Here is a 20,397-nt window from a genome sequence, read left to right on the forward strand (position 1 = left end):
GTGATTTGTGCATGGCTGCATTTGCTTAACGTGTCACCAGCCTCGTTGTTTTCTTTGTTTTTTCCCCCTTTTTTTTTCTTCGTTTTTTGTTCAAGATACCCATAATCGAAACTCGATTAGATCAAAATTCACAGAAAAAAGTCATCATTTTGTCCTGCTTATGTTAAAGTGTAATGGTCTGCATAAGAATTTCATTGAAAACATCATTTTTGGACTCGATGAGCCACGAATAAAAAGCTGAAGTTAATTAATGGTAGGAGAAGCAAATGCGTAATTGATCGATATCCAAGAAAAGCTACGTTTAATTTGGACGCGAAGGAGAAAATATAAGTGGTTATATATTGATCATGGACAGTAAACCGCAACTCCGTACTTGACCTATTTAATATTAGGAGAAGCAAATGCGTAATTGTGTGTGTGTGTGTGTGTGTTTTAATTTTGATGGTAATGTCTTTGTAATTGGTATTAACAAAACTATTGTTTATTTCGCAGGGGGAAAAAGAAGAAGAAGAAGAAGATGAAGTTGTCGATCCAGAAGGAGAAATGAAGGGCAGACGTGCGAGTTACCTGCCTCATAAATGAGAGAGGCATAAACAATTTTTTGGATTCGGTCATCAGTGGGGTAGTAGTAGGAGGTGGCCATGTATGTGTCTATGGGACATGAGAATAACGAGTTAGCATTAAAACTATTTATTTTTATGAAGGTTATTTTCATAATTTTAACCAAAAAATATTTACGACTCCCTTTTTAATCCATCTCTTATCGGACAAAGGATTGAATGAAATTGTTTGATATTTGGGAATAATTTCTTGACGACAAAGCTTGAATTCAGCCAATAAACTAATTTTGTAGACCATTCTTTCAATTTGGGCTATATATTATCCTCTCTCCCTGGTCAACCTTTCATTGCATATATTAAAAGTAAAGAGCCATGTGGGACAAAAACGGATTGTTAAATTAATGTGGTTACTGATATTGTTTTATTATTGTTGGGGTTTCCTCCGTCTTCTAAATGCTTTTAGCCTTTTTTCTTTTTTCTTTTTTTTTGGTATGTCCGGAATTGAAAAGAGGATTTGTATATGATCACGTTATTTTTTTCAGCATTTGTAAAATCCATGGAAGAAGAAGTTACAGAATCATTATAATCTATTATATAGTAAGGGAGATTAAAATGTGTTTGTAAAGGGAAATTAAAAAAATATATATTTTTTAAGTGAGTTCATTGAGAAAATGAGCGTAGTGGTATTTTTATGGCTTCGGATAGTCCTCCCCCCTGTTGAGAATTATTAAATTGTCATTTAACTTATATTACTAAGTTTCCACCCCATATAAAAACAATTGCTTTACTAGTTTTCGTTGCGGTCCAGGTAGCTATAACTTTGAGTACTTACTTAGTTTGCAATAGTTAAGTTGACTTAGAGAGAGACTAGTTAGAAAATAAAATTTTAAATTGTCGGCATCTAATTTTTTGATCATGCTAATAAAGTACCTGACATCAAACATAAAAGTTTTATGTGCAATTCTTAATTGATTGTAATTATATGTGCTGAATTCTTGATTGATTTATTAATTATTATATAATTGTATATTATTATAAGCTACAATGTCAAATTCCATTATTAATGAGTTATATTATTTAGAGCCTTGAAAAGTATAACTTTGATACATTTGAATTACTTTTCATCAGTTCTATATAATTACCATTACTCAGAATACATAGTTATGTAGGTAAAGCTCATAATATACCCTTATAAGGGGAACTATTTTATGCTTATATATATAACATATCAGGTTTACAAAAGTTTTTATTTAATTCGAGTACTATAAAGTCTTGCGGTCTGCCCGACTCAACAATATTTGTTTTATGACTTTGTTAAGTAATTTCATTTAGTTGACATTTTATCCGTAAATTTACATATTTTGACCTAAAAAATTATCCTTATATATTTGACCCCATCTTTTCCGTTCTGATGGAGTTACCACGTTCCAAACATTTATTTTTACTTCAAAGAACTATATATATCTTCTTCTTCTTTTTATATTTAGTACAAAAACATAAACAAACTTGGAAAGAAATAAAAGAAAAAACACGCGACTGCGCATGACAACTATCTAGGGCTTCCACATCCAAAGGAAACAGCAAAATAGTAAGGGGAAAAATTAAGTAGCTATATATAAAAAATGGAAAATAATTTTTGAACAAAAGTAAGATAAAACTGTAACCAATTATTTTTTATGTTTTTGTGAATTATGAAATTTTATATCCACGTTTTATCTTGCGTTGGTTCAAATATCATTATCCATATAATATGCATAGATAGATAAGTACGGTACTGATGGAGAGCCTCAGCCTCAGACTGGAACAATTTCACTGGGAGGAGGGTCTGCTTCCTCGACCGAAAGAGTGGTGCTCGAAGGTTCAGCTTCGACAGTATCTTGCGACCGCAAGGTGCTGCGCGCGGCGACGACGACGACGAAAGTAGGAATGGATTGAAGAAGCTGAAAAAACCAGCTACAGAAGCGACGGAGAGTGTTGACAAGCGCATGAAACCAAGGAGAAAAGCATATGCAAACGAAGTAGGCAATGCAAAAGAGAGGCGTTGGAAGCAGCAGTGAGGCCAGTACTGACAAAGCCAACGTACCAGAGAAGTCTCCAAACCTCAGACGGATTGGCAGTACTTCGAGCGAAACGTTGAGTGGGATCTTGCGTGAAGTGAGAAGAAAGAATAGTGTCAAAGTGGCTAGAAACAACATGGCCACGGCCGTGAACAAGAGACTATGCTCATGATCAGTGGCAGCGATGTTGAGTACTGGAAAGAGACAGGTTTCATTTGAAGGGTTGAAAACAAGAAGGAAAAGGCTTAGCGTAGGTGGAACAGTAAAGCGCAGATCAATGTTGGAGACCATTTTCTTTCTCCTAAGACTAGGTTATTGAAGTTTAACCCGATCAAACCTAGTTTGCGTTGCATCCATTTGCCTTTTATTACTTTCTTTATATAATCTTGCCCTTTTTGTTTTTTTGGGGGCGTTGGGGAGGTCAGTGGGTGGAGCTTTCGCGTGGCCCACAAAACGCGTCAAAGAAACCGCGTTAAAGAAAAGTTTCGCAGGCACAGAACAATTTCGTATTTGACTAACGACAACTACGCAGATCTTCCCGCTGAAGAAAAAAAGTTAAAAACTGCTACACAAACACAGAATTTATTTGTTCTACAAATAAACGAATCACAAAAAAGTAAAATAAAATTTATTTTCAGTTATATATACATTTATCATTGTACCATATTTCAGTGAAATATCAATATAACTTTTTTAAAAAAAATTGTTTTGAAGAGGAAGAAAAAAACTCCTGCTGTATTAATGAATTTCGATGTGAAAATGTACATGTATTATTTTTAAAAAATTCTGAAAATAAAAATTTGGGAATATATATGATATTATTATTTTAACTGATAAAAGGGTTAATAATTTAATTTGATCAAGTGATTTTTAAGGTTTTTTTTTATTGGTCATCGGTGCTCGAACCGTGAATGAGGTGAGGGGCTAAAAATTTAATTTAAACTTTATCAAACTTTTTTTAAAAAAAAAAATGACAAAGTTTGCATGGTAAAGGGGTTGCATTTTTTCTATAGATTTTTAATTTTTCTGTTACAGTCCTTAATTAAATAATTTATTGGAACTTAATTTGAAATATTTGGTATTCTTTCCACTCATAAAACTAAAAATAACAATATTAATTTAAAAACATAATAAAATCAGTCTACATAATTTTGTATAATTTAACTAGATCCTGAAATTTTCCAAATTAGTTCAAGAGACGTGGTCAAGAAAATGGTGAGAAACTTTCTAATTAACATGTTTTTATTTTTGGCGTTTTTAAATTTAAAAAAAAAAAGGAAAATGGTTCTTAAAAAACACTTTAGGACAGGGCTAAGATATCTTTTTGGGTTTTCTTGGGCTGGCTGATTGGATGGCTCAATAATACGATTGATGATCTTTTTCAGTAGGTCTTACTATAGACACATTAGCCTGCAAATACTGATTCCAGATATTTGCGTGCTAAATTTTAGATGCATGAAGAATGAAATTGTTCTCTAACTGTTCAATTTCATTTGTTGTTATTAACATGATCATTATATTTTTTAAAAACTAGTGTTTCACTACCTGACAATTAGTGAGCAATCTGGTTAGGAAAATCCTCCAGCCAAAGTTTATTATAATGGGATCGGCAACCTATATGAATTCTTGACTAGCTCCTTGAAAAATATTAATGGATGATTCTTCGTATTTTATTTAGATGCAACAAGTTAACGCGATGCGTCCATTTAATTTTATATTCTTCAATACAAATAAAAATGGCTGAAAAAATGTGCGGAAGTATGAGATGTTGTCTTCCTCTCTGGAGTCTGGAGAAGGTGGAACAATAATCTCTGTCCCCAGACAAAATGCTTGTGTCAATGTGGGGCTTGAAGGTATGCTAGAAATTCTTCTCCATTTTTCAGCTAAATAATATGCAATGAATCAGTGTCATACTAGGTTATGTTTTAAATAACTTACAATCCAAAAAATTATCACCACGTCCTCGATGTATTATCGATATTTATACTAATTTGATTGACGATAAATTACCGTATATGTGACCTACCAAAAGGTGATGAGTTAAAGTTTACTTAAACATTACGATGACCAGTTTTTTGCAGGTACAATGCAGATTGAGTTTTGGGTTGGCTATTAGACTGACACAGCTGAAGTTTTTTTGCTGAGTAAGAAAGGGGTCTCTCTTTAAGTTATATTCATTCCATGTTTGTTTTGAAGAAATATAAGAAGAGGAGAGGAAAGAAAAGAAAGAGAAGGGAAAGAAATAACGAAAAACAGATAAATTTTATTTTCAACCTGACCACATGAAAATACAAGATTCAATTAGGCTGCAATATGACATTGTACCATTTTGTAGGCTGTTGGGCTCCAATTCCATTCACTTTTATCGCTTGTGGCAGGCATCTGGTACGATTTCAATAATTTTAATTTCGGTTCAACTGAGAGCAGAAGAAGATAGACGATGGAAACGTGAAACTAATTATTGAGAGAGGAGTGCTAGCAACAGCCGCTTATGCGAGCAACTGTTGCACTCGCTGCTCCTCTGGACGACACGTGTCTTAGAGTGTTAACAAATGTGTCAGTTCATTAAATTAGAAAAGCACTCATATTTTATTTTTTTACACCCTCCACTTGAGCTATGAAAATTACAACACTACTCTTGTCTTCTTAGCATTCACAATTACGCTTGGTGACCACAATAGCTCATCAAGACATCAACTTTGGTCCGTTGATTGACTTATCCTTCTATCTTTTGCAGTTTTTGTTTTTCATTTTTTTGTTCATTAGTTTTACACTGATTAGTTTTCACAAAAAAAAATTATAAATTATCTCAAATTCTGACCAAAGCCCCAACCTTCATTCTTTTTTTAACCATTATTTTCATTAAAGCATTTAACAATTTAAATTTTTTAAAATAAGATAAAATTATTATAAGATTATGATATGTCGAAAAATTTATTTAATATTACAAAGGTCCTAAGAATAATTAATTAGGGATAGATTTTGCGAGATTGTAATTAATTCAAAAGAAACTTACTTTTCTTTCATATATAAAAATATAGAAATATCAAGTAAGAGAAGAAATTTTTGAGAGACTAAATGATAAGGAGAATATTAGTTTAAAAAGAAAATGTGAGTGATTGTCCTTACCATTTAGTCCCTCAAAATTTTCTTCTCTCACCTACTTTTTCTCTATTTTTGTTCATGAAATAAAAAGTAAGTATCTTTTGAATTAAACAAAATCTCTCTCTTAATAGTGTTTTGAAGAGAGTTACAAAATAATTGTAGAAATGCATTCTCGTCCAATAAAATTTATCCACCTCTATAATATTAAATAAATTTTTAGACATATCATAATCTTATAATAATTTTTTCTTATTTTAAAAATTTTAAATTGTTAAATGCTTTAATGAAAATAATGGCAAAAAGAATGTGGATTGGGGCTTTGGTCAGAATTTGAGATAATTTAGAAGAATTTTTTTTTGTGAAAACTAATAAGTGTAATAATTAATTAAAAAATGAAAAAAAAAACTGCAAAAGATGGAAGCATGATTCAATCAACGAACCAAAGTTGATGAGTTGTTGTGGTCATCAACTAGCGTAACCGTGATTGATAAGAAAACAAGGGTAGCGTTGTAATTTTGTAGCTTAAGCGCAGGGTGTAAAAAAAACAAAATATGAATGATTTTCTAATTTAAGGAATATTGTTATTATCTAAAAAACTTTTAGATCACAACAATAGAATCCACCTCACATTTCAAATCGAGTGCTGGGATTGTTATAACAAGTTTAAGGCCATAGCTTTGCGAGACGAACATTGAGAGAAAGAACATTGACATCTGGTTATTTTCTTTCCTTTTCTTTCCTTTTCTTCTTATTTTTTATCCTACATCTCAACATAGAAACAAGCATGGCCAACTATGTTTTAGTTTTCCTCCACCTCTTCCTCTAAGCTTGCTAATTTTTAAAATATTTAACTAGTGAAATTTTTTACATTTTTAATTAAAATTTTTATGATTCTAACATAAATATCCTATTGAGTATATGTGTTAGTGCTTGTTAAGTATACATATTATTGTTCACTTTTAGTATACGTAAATTTTAATTATATGAGTATACGTGTTAGTGCTCGTTAAGTATACATATTATTGTTCACTTTTAGTATACGTAAATTTTAATTATATGAGTATACGTATTAATGCTCGTTAAGTACACATATTATTATTCAGTTTTAGTATACATAAATTTCGATTATACGAGTATACGTGTTAGTGCTCGTTAAGTATACATATTATTGTTCACTTTGAATATACGTAAATTTTAATTATATGAGTATATGTGTTAGTGCTAGTTAAGTATACATATTATTATTCACTTTTAGTATACGTAAATTTTAATTATATTAGTATATATGTTATTTTTACTTTTAGTATACATAAATTTTAATTTTATGATTTTTAGAGCTTTAGTTTATATTTTATTGTCTTTGTGTGTGTTAGTTTTTTCATGTTTAAAATCAAATAAGCTACTTATCCTCCTACAATTGTCATAATAGTCAAATAATTCTTCGATAATAAAATATATTGTTATGAAAATGAAAAAAGAAACAGAAAACTTCTAATATATCTATCAATTAAGCTGTATTTAACATACAATTATCACATTATCTTAAAAAAAGAAAAAAAAAATTACGATGTTTTTTCTCCCGATGTTCGTCTCGCAGAGCAACAGTCTTAAATTTTTTATGATAATCTCCTCATTTGATTTGAAATGTGGAGTGGACTCTATTGTTATGATTTAAAAGGCCTTCAGGATATGTAAAAAAAGTGTATAGACATTGATAATATCAGTACTTCTTAGGACTCTTGGGCATTTTGGAGGGGTCAAAATGAACAGTATGAAGAAAAAAAGAAGAGTTAGATAAAGGCATAGTGGGGTATTTAAAGAAGAAGAAGAGAAAGAGTGTTACGATTAATCCCCTTCTTATTTCCATATCATCCAACGTTATGAAAGTATATATGACGATAGCTGCTGTTACTATAATTAGGGATGTTTCTTAATTGCAGTCAGCGTAAGCTAACAGTCCCAAGTGAGGTATTATCAATTTATTAGTTGTTGTTATTATAGTTAGAGACGTTTCTTAATTACAATCAACATAAGCTAATAGTCCAAAGTGATGTATTATCAATTTGACGCGACATCGATTTGGCTGCAACCAGTGTTTTCAATATATAAGCGACTCTGTGATGTGGTCCAATTTTTTTTTCTTATATAATTGTATGTATATTTTGGTTCTGAGCCAACATAATAAGTTATTATTTTTTTTAGCTCCCAGTATCAAACCCCTAAGCAATAAATTAGGAATCTGTGAGCTCGTCCCCCATTAAAGAGGAATTAGAAATTATTAAATTATTATTTAGGGAGATTGTTAGTTTTTTTTATGTTTAAAATCAAATATGCTGCTTATCCTCTTACAATTTTTATAATAATCAAATAACTATTTGATAATAAAATATATGGTTATGAAATTGAAAAAAGAAAAAGAAAATTTATAATATATTTATCAATTAAGTTGTATTTAGCATACAATTATCACATTATCCTAAAAAAAGAAAAAAAAAGAAAGAAAATAATTACGATGTTTTTTCTCCCGATGTTCGTCTCGCAGAGCAACAGTCTTAAACTTGTTATGATAATCTCTACATTCGATTTGAAATGTGGAGTAAACTTTATTATTATGACTTAAAAGACCTCCATGATATGAAACAAAAAAGTGTCTGAACAATGATAACACTGGTACTCCTTAGGACTCTTGGGCATTTTGGAGGGGTCAAAAGAAACAATATGAAGAAGAAAAGAAGAGTTGTAGCAAGATGAGGGCATAATGGGGTATTTAAAGAAAAAGAAGAGAAAGAGAGTTACGATTAATCCTCTTCTTATTTCCATATCATCCAACATAAAAATGAGTGAAAAATCTTCATAGATATAGAATGAGGGTACCTCATTGATAACACTATAATAATCATAATTAATTAATTATTTTGCAAGATGTTATACATTTCTTAATTTTTGTTTCGTTTTCGTCAGTCATTCAAATAATATTTTTGTACTGGGTAAGTAATTAAGATGATACATATAATATATACCCCATGTATTTTCTCAGTAATATACGTACGTAAATTTTATTCACATCAGATGTGCTATATGTATACATATAGTAACTAATCAACATCCATGGCAGCAGCATGCCTACAACTCTTCGAGGGTTTATGAGAATTAGAAAAAGCTTTCATTAATGATTCATACATGGAATGATGGGAAATGCGCAAGGTAAGAGATGGTGACATCTTCCATCTGACGTCTGAACTGAATCTGATGGATCATATATATCATGTTTTGAACTTTAATTTTTTTTTAATATTTTAATCTGATGGATCATATATATCATGTTTTGAATTTTAATTTTTTTAATATATCATGCCTGCAGCTTTTTAATATATATCATCTAATTTTAATTGGATTATTGACGACATTGACAACACCAATATATATCACAAAGTTGGTAACTCTCGGGTAAAATGGTCAAATCAACAAGGGCAATAATAAGAAAGTTGACAAGTACAATATGCAATGTAGTCCAGATCATTAATCATCTGGACTTACTAATGCATTTTTGAAAACTAATGATTTATTTGAATTTTCGTTATAGTATAGAAAGCAACAGCTTGGATAGGGGTGGACACTATTTAGTGTGGTTTGGTTCAGCCCTAGAACCGAACTAAACTGAAACCAAATGGTTCATGAATTTATGAACTAAATGCGAACTAAATTATAGAACCGAACCGAACAAAATTAATTTGGTTCGGTTCGGTTTGGTTTTATCCTATATATTCATTATTCAATAAAAAATATAATATAATAATACACTATTAATACAACAATAATCTTGAGTCTATAAATTAGCAAACAATAAATAACATAATAAAATCTAACAATAGTAAATTAACATAATAAATTCTAAAAATAATCTAAAAATCCATAAATAATAAAAAATATAATAAAATTTAACAATAATAAAGTTCAACAATAAAATAAAGTGTATGCTATGTCATATATAATATCATGTATTAACTAACAAATAGAAATAAAAAAAAGAAGATAAATTCTGAACTATTTTTAATTTTAATTTTAATTTTTTCTTGAACCATTTGGTTTGATTTTGAACCAAACCAAATAAAAAACCAAATGGTTCAAAATTTTTGAACTATTTAATTTTTTACTTCGAACTAAACCGAACCAAATTGCTATAATACGGTTCGGTTCAGACTAAACCAAACCAAATGCCCACCCCTAAGCTCGGGAGCGAGCTGCAGCAGCATCAGCATCGGCAGCAAAGGTGGTGGTGAATCTGGAGGAGGAGGCCGTGGTGGTGGTAGCTGTGGTGAACTGAATCCTACTTGAAAAATGCTATTTATCCTGAATTTACACCCCAAATTTACTCCCCGAAAACAAATAAAGCAACACGTGAAAAGTGAAAATAAAAGTGAAAGCTAAGTGAAAAGTAAATGAAGAAAAAGGGAAAGCATTTTGTTTTTCGGGATGCAAAATCGGAATAAATAGCAGCACTCATCCTACTTTTGTTAATGTCAGTTAATGTTAGTTTGCGACACCACATGGCGACATGGCATGATGTAAATTGTTTTCCTTTATAGAGAGTACAACACTTTTAATTTTATTAGTTAATAAACGTAGATTCCTCTTCCTTATAGAAAGCTGCAGCCTTTTAAATTTATTATCTTCCTTTATAGAAAGACCATTAATTCATTAATATAAAAAGGGCGGCGCTGTATTATTACCATGCTAAATTTGGAAACAAATTAAGCACTTTCCTTGTCCGCTAGGGGAAACTTTATGCCAAACGTCAATTTTCTTACTCTATGTATGTGTTCATAAGCTTCGTTCCTCTTCACACTTAACAATTTCAAACTGTCTCCAGGAATCAGAAGGGCGATGGGGAATTGGTCAGAACTGAATAATGACCTGTTGATCGAGGTGGCTCAGCGGCTCACGTGGCTCCAAGACCTAGTTGCTTTCGGTGGAGTTTGTTCTTCATGGCGATTTGTCGCAACCGTGGTGAAACTCACATTCAACTTCAATCGAGCCCCATGGCTGATGCTTGCACCAGAAAAGTGCACCGATCAACGCCGTTTCTTCAGTCTTTCAAAAGGCATGACTCGCCAATTTATCCTACCAGAAGCAAATGGTAAAAAGTGTTTTTCTTCGAAGGGTTGGCTTATTACAATTGCACAAGATTTGAGTATGTCCCTTTTACATCCCTTTTCACGCCGCCAAATTAAACTTCCGCACATCAAAACCATCAAAAATTGGCGTGATCTTAAGACTACTAAGATGTATGCTAATTTTATTTTTAAATGCGCTTTGTCATCCAGTCCTGATTATTCGTCCAATTATACGATTGTGATTAGTTATGTCGGGAAATTGGCATATGCTAGACCCGGTGATAGGTCTTGGATCCCCATAGACTTGAATGCCTATTATCATGACATTATCTTCTATAATGGGTTGCTCTATGCTGTGAAGACTAGTCAAGTGCGGGCTTTTGATATTAGAGGTAACAATCCTACTGTGGTACAAGAAGTCTCAAGTTTGCCCAGTGAACTTCTTCGGTTTTTTCCGGGCAGCTGGTATGTTGCAGAATCTACAAGAAAATTGTTAGTAATTGTTCGAGAAGGATCACAAGTAAACGATAATTGGTCCTATGGAACTACTCGATTTCAGGTTCTTGGGCTAGATTTTTTAACTAATACGTGGACGGAGGTCGAGAACTTGGGCGATAGAGCTCTGTTTTTAGGCCATAATTCTTCGTTTTCTGTCGATGCATCCATTTCTCACTGCAAGGCTAACTGCATATACTTCACCGATGATTGTGTTGATGCTTATTGGTATATTGCATGTAAAGGAGGAGGAAAAGATATGGGAATTTATGACCTCCAAGAGGAAACTATTGAACCTTTTTTTAAGGGCGACTCTTACAATCGCATCACCCCACCTATGTGGGTGGAAAAAAATTTCATTTAGTTCATCGAGGAGGATTATATATTATTTTTCTCTCAACTGTGCATTTGGTTTTAGTACATCTATCGTGTCAAAGGCTGTTTTGCTTGCATCAATGAATGTCTATTTCACAGTTACTTGGATTCAAATTTCTTTTAATTATGGGTCGGGCTGTAATGCAGTGCTGCATGTCGTGCAGCTGCCTTTATTGTTTTTTTAATAATGCGGATGTAACCGGCCACCGATACCCTCCTTTTAATAGCTTAAAACGGCAAATGTTAAAAGAAACTATCATAGAGCTCCCTCATTTTAGGAAATATTAAGATAATCAATTCAAACTAGTAAATTATCAAAGACCCCCTCAACTTTACACCAAAAAAATACTTCCTTTTTCTTTTTATTCATGGACAATATAGTTAATATATTTAACTTATATCCTAAAAGAAACATAATTAAATAAAATTAATTGGACTAATATATTTAAATAAAAATAATTATATTATTTTTCTTAATATTGCATTATAAATTTAATGATATTTTGCTTTAAAAACTGTAACTTATGTACTAATGAGAATACTATTTAAATATAATAAATGGAAATAATTATATATTAATTAAATAATTTTTAATTTATTAATTGCACTATTTTTAATATTATGTAATAAATGTAATGATATTTTGCTTACAAAATTATCAAAATAATTTTATCAACTTTTAATTACATTAGAATCCGAGTATCTAAACATATAACAAAATCGATTTATTTCTAGATATTTAGAAGAAATCAATTCTAGGATCTCACGATACACATTCGGGGACTTAAATCCCTACCTACTAAAATGAGGACAATATTTATCCAACTATCAAATAATTATCATTCCAAACATCGTAGTTACCCCTCAAATGTTGTTGTTGTTATTATTAGTGGCCAATATTAGTATGTTTTATGTATACCCTCTAAAAAAATATTCATATATTACAAAAATATAAAGCATATTATATTTGATATTTTTAAATAAAACTCATAATCAATCTCTTGTGCAAATTAATTCATACTATCTTAAGTGAGATTAATTATTTTATTTAATCCTTTTTGCTATAATAATTTTTTTGTTAAACATTAATCAAATTCATAATGGTACATAACATGGATAATTACAATTTGAATGCAAGTAATATTGAATAATGTTGTATTATGTTATACTTACATTTATATAATTTAAGCATGACAATTATATTTTTAAATTAAATTAAATTATTTGAGTAACATTGCACTCACTATATGGGTACATGATTTGTCTACTAAATGATGTGCAAGTATTATAAAATATGTTCAATCTTACATTTATATCTATATTTTTTTTAAATTAAGTTAATTTATATCACGACTAAAAAAATTAAATTATTTAAAAATATGAAAAATATAAATTCATTTTCATAGTAAGCAGTATGTTTTACTAAATTTACTTTTAAAACATTTTATGCCATGGGGGAGAAATATAGTCTTTTAAATTCATTTTTATTTATACGTCTTAAGCTTGTTATAATCTTTGCCACATGAAATATGTTTTCATTGTAATTCTCGCTAAATTTAATTTATATACTTTTATTCTAGTGGTAAAAGAAATTGAATTTGAATATAATTTTTTCAATTTAGTTTTTTTAACTGATTAAGCATCATGGTACTGTATTACACAGATATTTACAACTGTTATAACAGTAAATTATTACACTGATATTTACAATTAGATATATAAACTGAGACTTATATTATTACATTTTAAATTCTATGAAGTAAGTGCCCAGACAAATAACCCTCACAGAGGAGGAGTGTCTCCACTCCACTCACATTTCGTAAGAGAGAAAAACTTTGCAAATAATCTCCATATAATTATGTTTAATTAAGGGAGTTTGAGTCATGGGGACTCGAACTATTACCCTCATAGTCATGTTTTACTTTAATGGTGTGTTTACTTCATGGAATGGGGAATGAGAATGAAGGAATAAGAATGAAACCTATGTTTACTTGGCAAAATGTAATTTGAGAATGGGAATAAAATGTGTGGGTCCCACACAATTTGGGAATAAGGAATAGGAATCCCATTCCCGGGGTTGGAAATGAAAATGATGGAATGTAAATGAAATATATGTTTACTTTTGTATTCCTCTAATTTTTTCATATTTTCCAAATTACCCTCATTCAAATCACAATTAATTTTATTATTTTAATTTATCAAAATTTTTATTATTATTTTAAATGTCATTAATAATAATAATTATTATTATTAATAAATTTTATTAACTTTATTATTAATTATTTTTATTATTAATATTATCATTATTAACAATAAAAATAATGATAAAAATAATAATTAATAAAAATAATTAATTTATAATTATTGCTATTATTATTTTAAATAAAAATAATAATAACAATAATTAATAATAACTAAAATAATAAAGTTAATAAAATTTAATAGTAATAATAATCTAATTTTCATTATCTAGATATAAAAATGATATTAATTAAAAATAATAATAATAAATGTTAATCATGATAATATTAATAAAAATAATATTAACAATAATTAATAATAATTAAAATAATAAAGTTAATAAATTTTAATAATAATAATAAATGTTAATAATGATAATATTAATAAAAATAATAATAACTAAAATAATAAAGTCAATAAAATTTAATAATAATAATAAATGTTAATAATGATAATATTAATAAAAATAATATTAACAATAATTAATAATAATTAAAATAATAAAGTTAATAAATTTTAATAATAATAATAAATGTTAATAATGATAATATTAATAAAAATAATAATAACTAAAATAATAAAGTCAATAAAATTTAATAATAATAATAATAATAGTAATAATAACAACAACAATGATAATATTGTTAATAATGATAAATTAATTATTTTTATTAATTATTAATACTATGGGTATTTTGGTAAATTGATTTTCATTCCCATTCCTCATTCTCATTTATTTTGTCAAGTAAATACATCAATGACATTTCAGCACATTCTCATTCCCATTTATTTTTGTCGAGCAAACATTAAAATCTCATTCTCATTCCAGCTCATTCTCATTCTCAGCCCATTCCTATTTTACCACATTCCCATTTCATGACGTAAACGCACCATAAGGTCAATGGTTCACTACTGGGCTAAAGCCTAAGTGGCCAATTTAGCTTAATAACAACTAAATTTACTCCCATGGATTCAAACATCAACTATTTTGTTTTTAATTCAAATGATTTACAACTGCATTAATTAGTACCTACAACGTGATTATTAATATACTTACAAAGTAATATATCTCATTTATATTAAATTATCAATATATTTGTAGAAAATTAATTTTATATTAGCACAAAAGTTTAAAATATATATTTTTTATGTAAAATTTATACATAGAAAAATTTCATCTTGGCAGGTAAAACTACCGCCTCAATGAAAATATTATTTACAAATTACAAAAATGAATTTTTAGATTTTGAATGGTCACAACAAATTTATCCGTGCAAGTTTTGTCATACATCATCACTCTTTTGTTATCCTTTTTATTAATTTGAAAACTTTCACATTTTTTTCTAATTTCTACCGAAAATATAAATACTCACATTGTGACATTTTTGTTTTGGAAACCCTAGCCGCTCTTCTCAAATCATCAAACACACTCACTCACGTCAAACCCTCACAAGCCAGCAAGCAAGCAGTCATCGTCGTCTTCATCCTATGCCCGTTACGGTCCTTTCCATCAGCCAGTAGTCGTCACCGCATCTCACTTTCTCTGTATGCAAATCCTAGACCTGCGAGCCGAATCAAGTGGTGGATTTCAATCAGAGGCCATCGTTGACCGTTAAAAAGAGTCATCATCTCTTGCGCTGCCAAAGCATGGAGAAGGTTGGGGATCAAATTCATTAAAACCGATCGGGTATAACTTATAAAAAAAAAAAAGGGCAAAAACAGTGAAAGCCGAATCCCTAAACCTAATTCCTAGATTCCCAATTTTCTAAAGCCACAAACCCAAGGAATTCCTAGCCAAGCAGGTGGATTTTTAATTTCTCTATTTATAGGTGTAAAAATAAGAATTTTATTATTTGAAATTGTTTTATTCTCTAACCAGAATTAAAAACACGGGTAGGGATTGCAGCAAGATGAAAAGCTACAAAAAGCCCAGAAAGAAACCAAAGCCAAGTAGGAAAACCTTTATTTATTTATTTTCTGCTATATATGTAAATGCAAAATAAGTTATCAGTTCTCTATCTAGAGTGTGAACATAGCGAAGTTCGATGATTTATTTTATTTTTTAAAAATTATATGAACTATTTTTATATAGATTTTGGCACCAAGTAATATACTACAGTGTACAGTACATGCAGGCCAATGTAAATTTGAGCCATGAGCTTGTTTTTCCTGGCTTTAGTATGGGGCTAAGTGAGCATTGTTCTGTATAATCTATTTAATTCTATTTGGTAGAGCCAAGTGTTTAAAGCTGATGATGGAATGGAATCGGCCTGAATTTTTTAAATCTTAACATTTGGATTTAGAATGAACTTTTGAAAACTTGCTAGTTCATAATTCTTAATATCGTTTCTTTTTTTGGCCAATGCGAAGTTGTGTCAACTTGGTATTGTGGTTTTAAATCCTTTTACAAAAGATAATTGTTAAACGTTTGTTTGCCCCCTAAAAGATTTATTTACGAATCTTGTTATGTATTTTCCACAGAATTCTTCGTGAGGGAAAGGAATGCCGGAGACTATGAACCCAAAGGAAAACATAACGACCTTCAAAAGTAGTAGAAGCCATCCAAGAAGTATCCAAAATCGAGCCAGAAAAAGAGTTTTCAGGTTTGAAGTTGTTTCCTTTGGTATTGTTTATCGTTGTAATTTATAATTGAATATTTTGAATTTGTTGTTTTAGTAAACCAAATATTTCATCATTTGTTGTTTTCGGTTCATTTTCTACAATACTTGCTCCAATGCAAATCAATGACCTGACCTGAATTAGAAATCCAAACTGCTTTGTAACCCAAACCGACTCGAAAAACTGCGAATCGAAACCAAACCAAACTGACTTTGAAACCAAACCAAACTGAAATAACTTTTCAACCCCTTTGGGTTGAATTCTTGAACCCAAACTGGTTGTAATCTGAACTGAAAACTGAAAACACCAACAAAAAACTGAAATGTGTGACCCTATTCAAGACTATTGTAGTGTCCTATAAGGTGAGGTTGATTTCGAGCTCTCCTTGAAGGTATGATATGCAATCTGCTGTTTTTTTTTTTTAATTCTACTGTCCTCTATCATTATTTGTAAACATGTTAAGATTTTGGTTTATGCTTATTGTTCTTTAGTAAGCTCACCAATGTGTAGTTTTTGATACAAATGATAAAAGGGCTATTAATATTAGATGATGCTATTTGATGATTTATATTATTCATGCAATCAAGTTTGTTCTTGTTCATTGTGGATTTATTCTCCATTTATCTTCGAAAGATAACTTTGTCATTAAACTGAAATTGACATAAAGGTTGGATAGAACAAGTATGCTAATTTCTTTCCTATTGAAAATAAAACTTATTTGATCCTACCCAAGTTAGGACATGCATTGGAAATTCTAAATATTATTTATTTTTTCCCAACCTTGTTTTCTAATATCATTTATTTATTTATTATTATTTTCTTTTTTTGTATGCAGAGACTCTTGAAATATAGCAGCATTTGAAGTCTAGCTTTCGGAAGCTGTAAATTGATTTAGTTTTGTATTGGTTTTATTTGATGTAAAAAAATTTTAAAACATGTTTAGATGAATGGAAATTTTGATTTCCTTTACTTTTTAGAGCACTGGATAAATTAATAGTGCATTATAATTTCATTTACAAACAAATGCCAATAAACCATTTAAAAAAAATTTAAACACGCCTAGATCATAATAATAAATGTTGTTACTATATCGTTATATTTTCATAATGCCATACATTAGTCATATTAAACATTGAAAAATTATTTTAGTTAAGTCCTGAAAATTTGAAAATTTTTTTAAAAGAGGGTGGTACTCGTTGAGACAAAAATGATGTTAACAAATTATAATTATTTAAGTGATAAATGAGCATAAATGTGAACAAAGGTCAAAATTTCAAATATAGATGATGAAACTCATGATCGAATCTCGCGAGGTGTTGAGTAATGATTTCGACCAAAAAATGATATTTCAACACTTAAAAGTTTTGTAACTTGCAAAAATCAATTGCATAATCAAAATGTTAATGATATCTTAATAATCTAAAAGAGTGCAAAAATAGCGTAGGACATATGTACATTCTTATTATATTTAATTATAAATCTCACAGGATATGATATTAATAATAATAACTGTAGTAATATCCAACAAGCACACATAAAAAAAAAATAGAGATGTTCAACTAAAATAGATTAACTAAGCTTTAATCTTGTAAATTAAAGTATTTTTGTAACTTAACTTATATCATCATAGCTTTAGAAGCATAGCAATTGCAATCCTTCTTACTTGTTATTTATTTATTTACCGTTGACGTTATGAAAAACTAAAGCAATTAATTTGAAAAGTAAAGAGAAAATGAAAATAAATGCATAGATTTATTTTTAATATAATTAAACGTTATTAATTAAAATGATTACAATGAGAATAGATATGTATAAAAATTAAAAGCTGAAGTATACATACAATCAAATTCAAAAGATTGCATGAAGTAATGAAGATGAAAAAAAAAAGGACTTGGATTATGGACTCAAAATGTTGAAAATGATGAAGGGTTGCAATAAAAAAATTCTTAGTATTATGTGGTAAATTGATATTTGTTAAAATAGTAAGGGGTCAACCATAATTTGCCTTATTGATATTATTGTTATTTTCAACAAGTAATTTATTATTAGTAAAAAAAGGACCTGAAACATGTACTGGTAGTGTTGGAATATAATAAAAATAATAGGAACATAAAACCATTATCAAAGTTTAACAAGAGTTGAGGAGCATAACTTAAAAGTTTGAAGAACTTAACAAGAATAGGATAAAGTTTAATCATAAGTCGAGATCTAAAAAATGAACTTGAAATATCTAAGTAAAATGTTAGAAATCAATGAAAAGAGTTGGAATACAGAACAAAAAAGTAGTGGGAACAAGAGTAGAAGAAGTTAACCTAAAAGTTGAAATAACTTACCATGAATTTGATAAATTCAAACGCGAAGTAGGGATCTAAAAAGTAAATTTGACATATTTACCCAAAATTTGAAATTCAATAAAAAGAGTAGGAATATTGAACCAAAAAGTGGTGAAAAAATAAGTTGGAATAACTTAGTAATAACTAGATAAAGTCTAACAGGATATAGAGATATAAAAAATAAACTTGAAATATCAACCTAAAAATTTGGAATTCAATAAGAAGAGTGGAAATATAGAATGAATAACCGGTGGAAAAATGAATTGAAACAACTTACTAAGAATTTGATAAATTTTAATTGAAAGTGAGAATCTAGAAATTGAACTTGAAATTTCCAAACAAAATATTAGAATTCAATAAAAAGAGTAGGAATATAGAACCAAAAAGTGGTGGAAAAAAGAATTGAAGAGGTTAACTTAAAATTCGGAAAGAGTTACCAAGAATATGATAAATCCAACAATAAGTAGGGATCAAAAAATAAACTTGAAACATTCACGAAAAATACTTAAATTAAATGAAAAGAGTAGAAATATAGAACAAAAAAAAAAATGGTGGAAACAAGAGTTGAGGAGCATAACTTAAAAGTTTGAAAAACTTAACAAGCATATGATAAAGTTTAACAATAAGTTGAGATCTATAAAATGAACTTGAAATATTTAACCAAATATTAGAAATTAATTAAAAGAATTGGAATTCAAAAACAAAAAGTAGTGGGAACAAGAGTGGAAGAAGTTACCCAAAAGTTGAAATAACTTAACAAGGATTTGATAAATTCGAACGCGAAGTAGGGATCTAAAAAGTAAATTTGACATATTTACCCAAAATTTGAAATTCAATAAAAAGAGCAGAAATAATGAACCACAAAGTGGTGGAAAAATAAGTTGGAACAACTTAACGATAACTAGATAAAGTCTAACAGGATATAGAGATATAAAAAATAAACTTGAAATATCAACCTAAAAATTTGGAATTCAATAAGAAGAGTGGAAATATAAAACGAGTAACCGGTAGAAAAATGAATTGAAACAACTTACTAAGAATTTGATAAATTTTAATTGAAAGTGGGAATTTAGAAATTGAACTTGAAATTTCCAAACAAAATATTGAAATTCAATAAAAAGAGTAGGAATATAGAACCAAAAAGTGGTAGAAAAAAGAATTGAAGATGTTAACCTAAAATTCGGTAAGAGTTACCAAGAATATGATAAATCCAACAATAAGTAGGGATCAAAAAATAAACTTGAAACATTCACGAAAAATACTTAAATTAAATGAAAAGAGTAGAAATATAGAACAAAAAAAAAAAATGGTGGAAACAAGAGTTGAGGAGCATAACTTAAAAGTTTGAAAAACTTAACAAGCATATGATAAAGTTTAACAATAAGTTGAGATCTATAAAATGAACTTGAAATATTTAACCAAAATATTAGAAATCAATTAAAAGAATTGGAATAAAGAACCAAAAAGTAGTGGAAACAAGAGTAGAAGAAGTTAACCC

General features: G+C 29.1%; 1 protein-coding gene across 1 annotated transcript; it reads left to right on the forward strand.

Moving 5' to 3' along the window:
* Positions 1-10,606: 10,606 nt before the first annotated feature.
* LOC18049389 (putative F-box protein At5g55150) lies at positions 10,607-11,695 on the forward strand. The gene has a single exon (XM_006440092.1). The coding sequence runs from the start codon at positions 10,607-10,609 to the stop codon at positions 11,693-11,695; it is 1,089 nt and encodes a 362-aa protein (XP_006440155.1).
* The last annotated feature ends 8,702 nt before the right edge of the window (positions 11,696-20,397 follow it).

The sequence above is a fragment of the Citrus clementina genome, unplaced genomic scaffold (genome assembly GCF_000493195.1).
Source record: "Citrus clementina cultivar Clemenules unplaced genomic scaffold, Citrus_clementina_v1.0 scaffold_3, whole genome shotgun sequence".
In the NCBI taxonomy this organism is placed as follows: domain Eukaryota; kingdom Viridiplantae; phylum Streptophyta; class Magnoliopsida; order Sapindales; family Rutaceae; genus Citrus; species Citrus x clementina.

Excerpts from the sequence above, each read along its gene's own strand:
- LOC18049389 (XM_006440092.1), top strand. The coding sequence starts at position 10,607 with ATGGGGAATTGGTCAGAACTGAATAATGACCTGTTGATCGAGGTGGCT.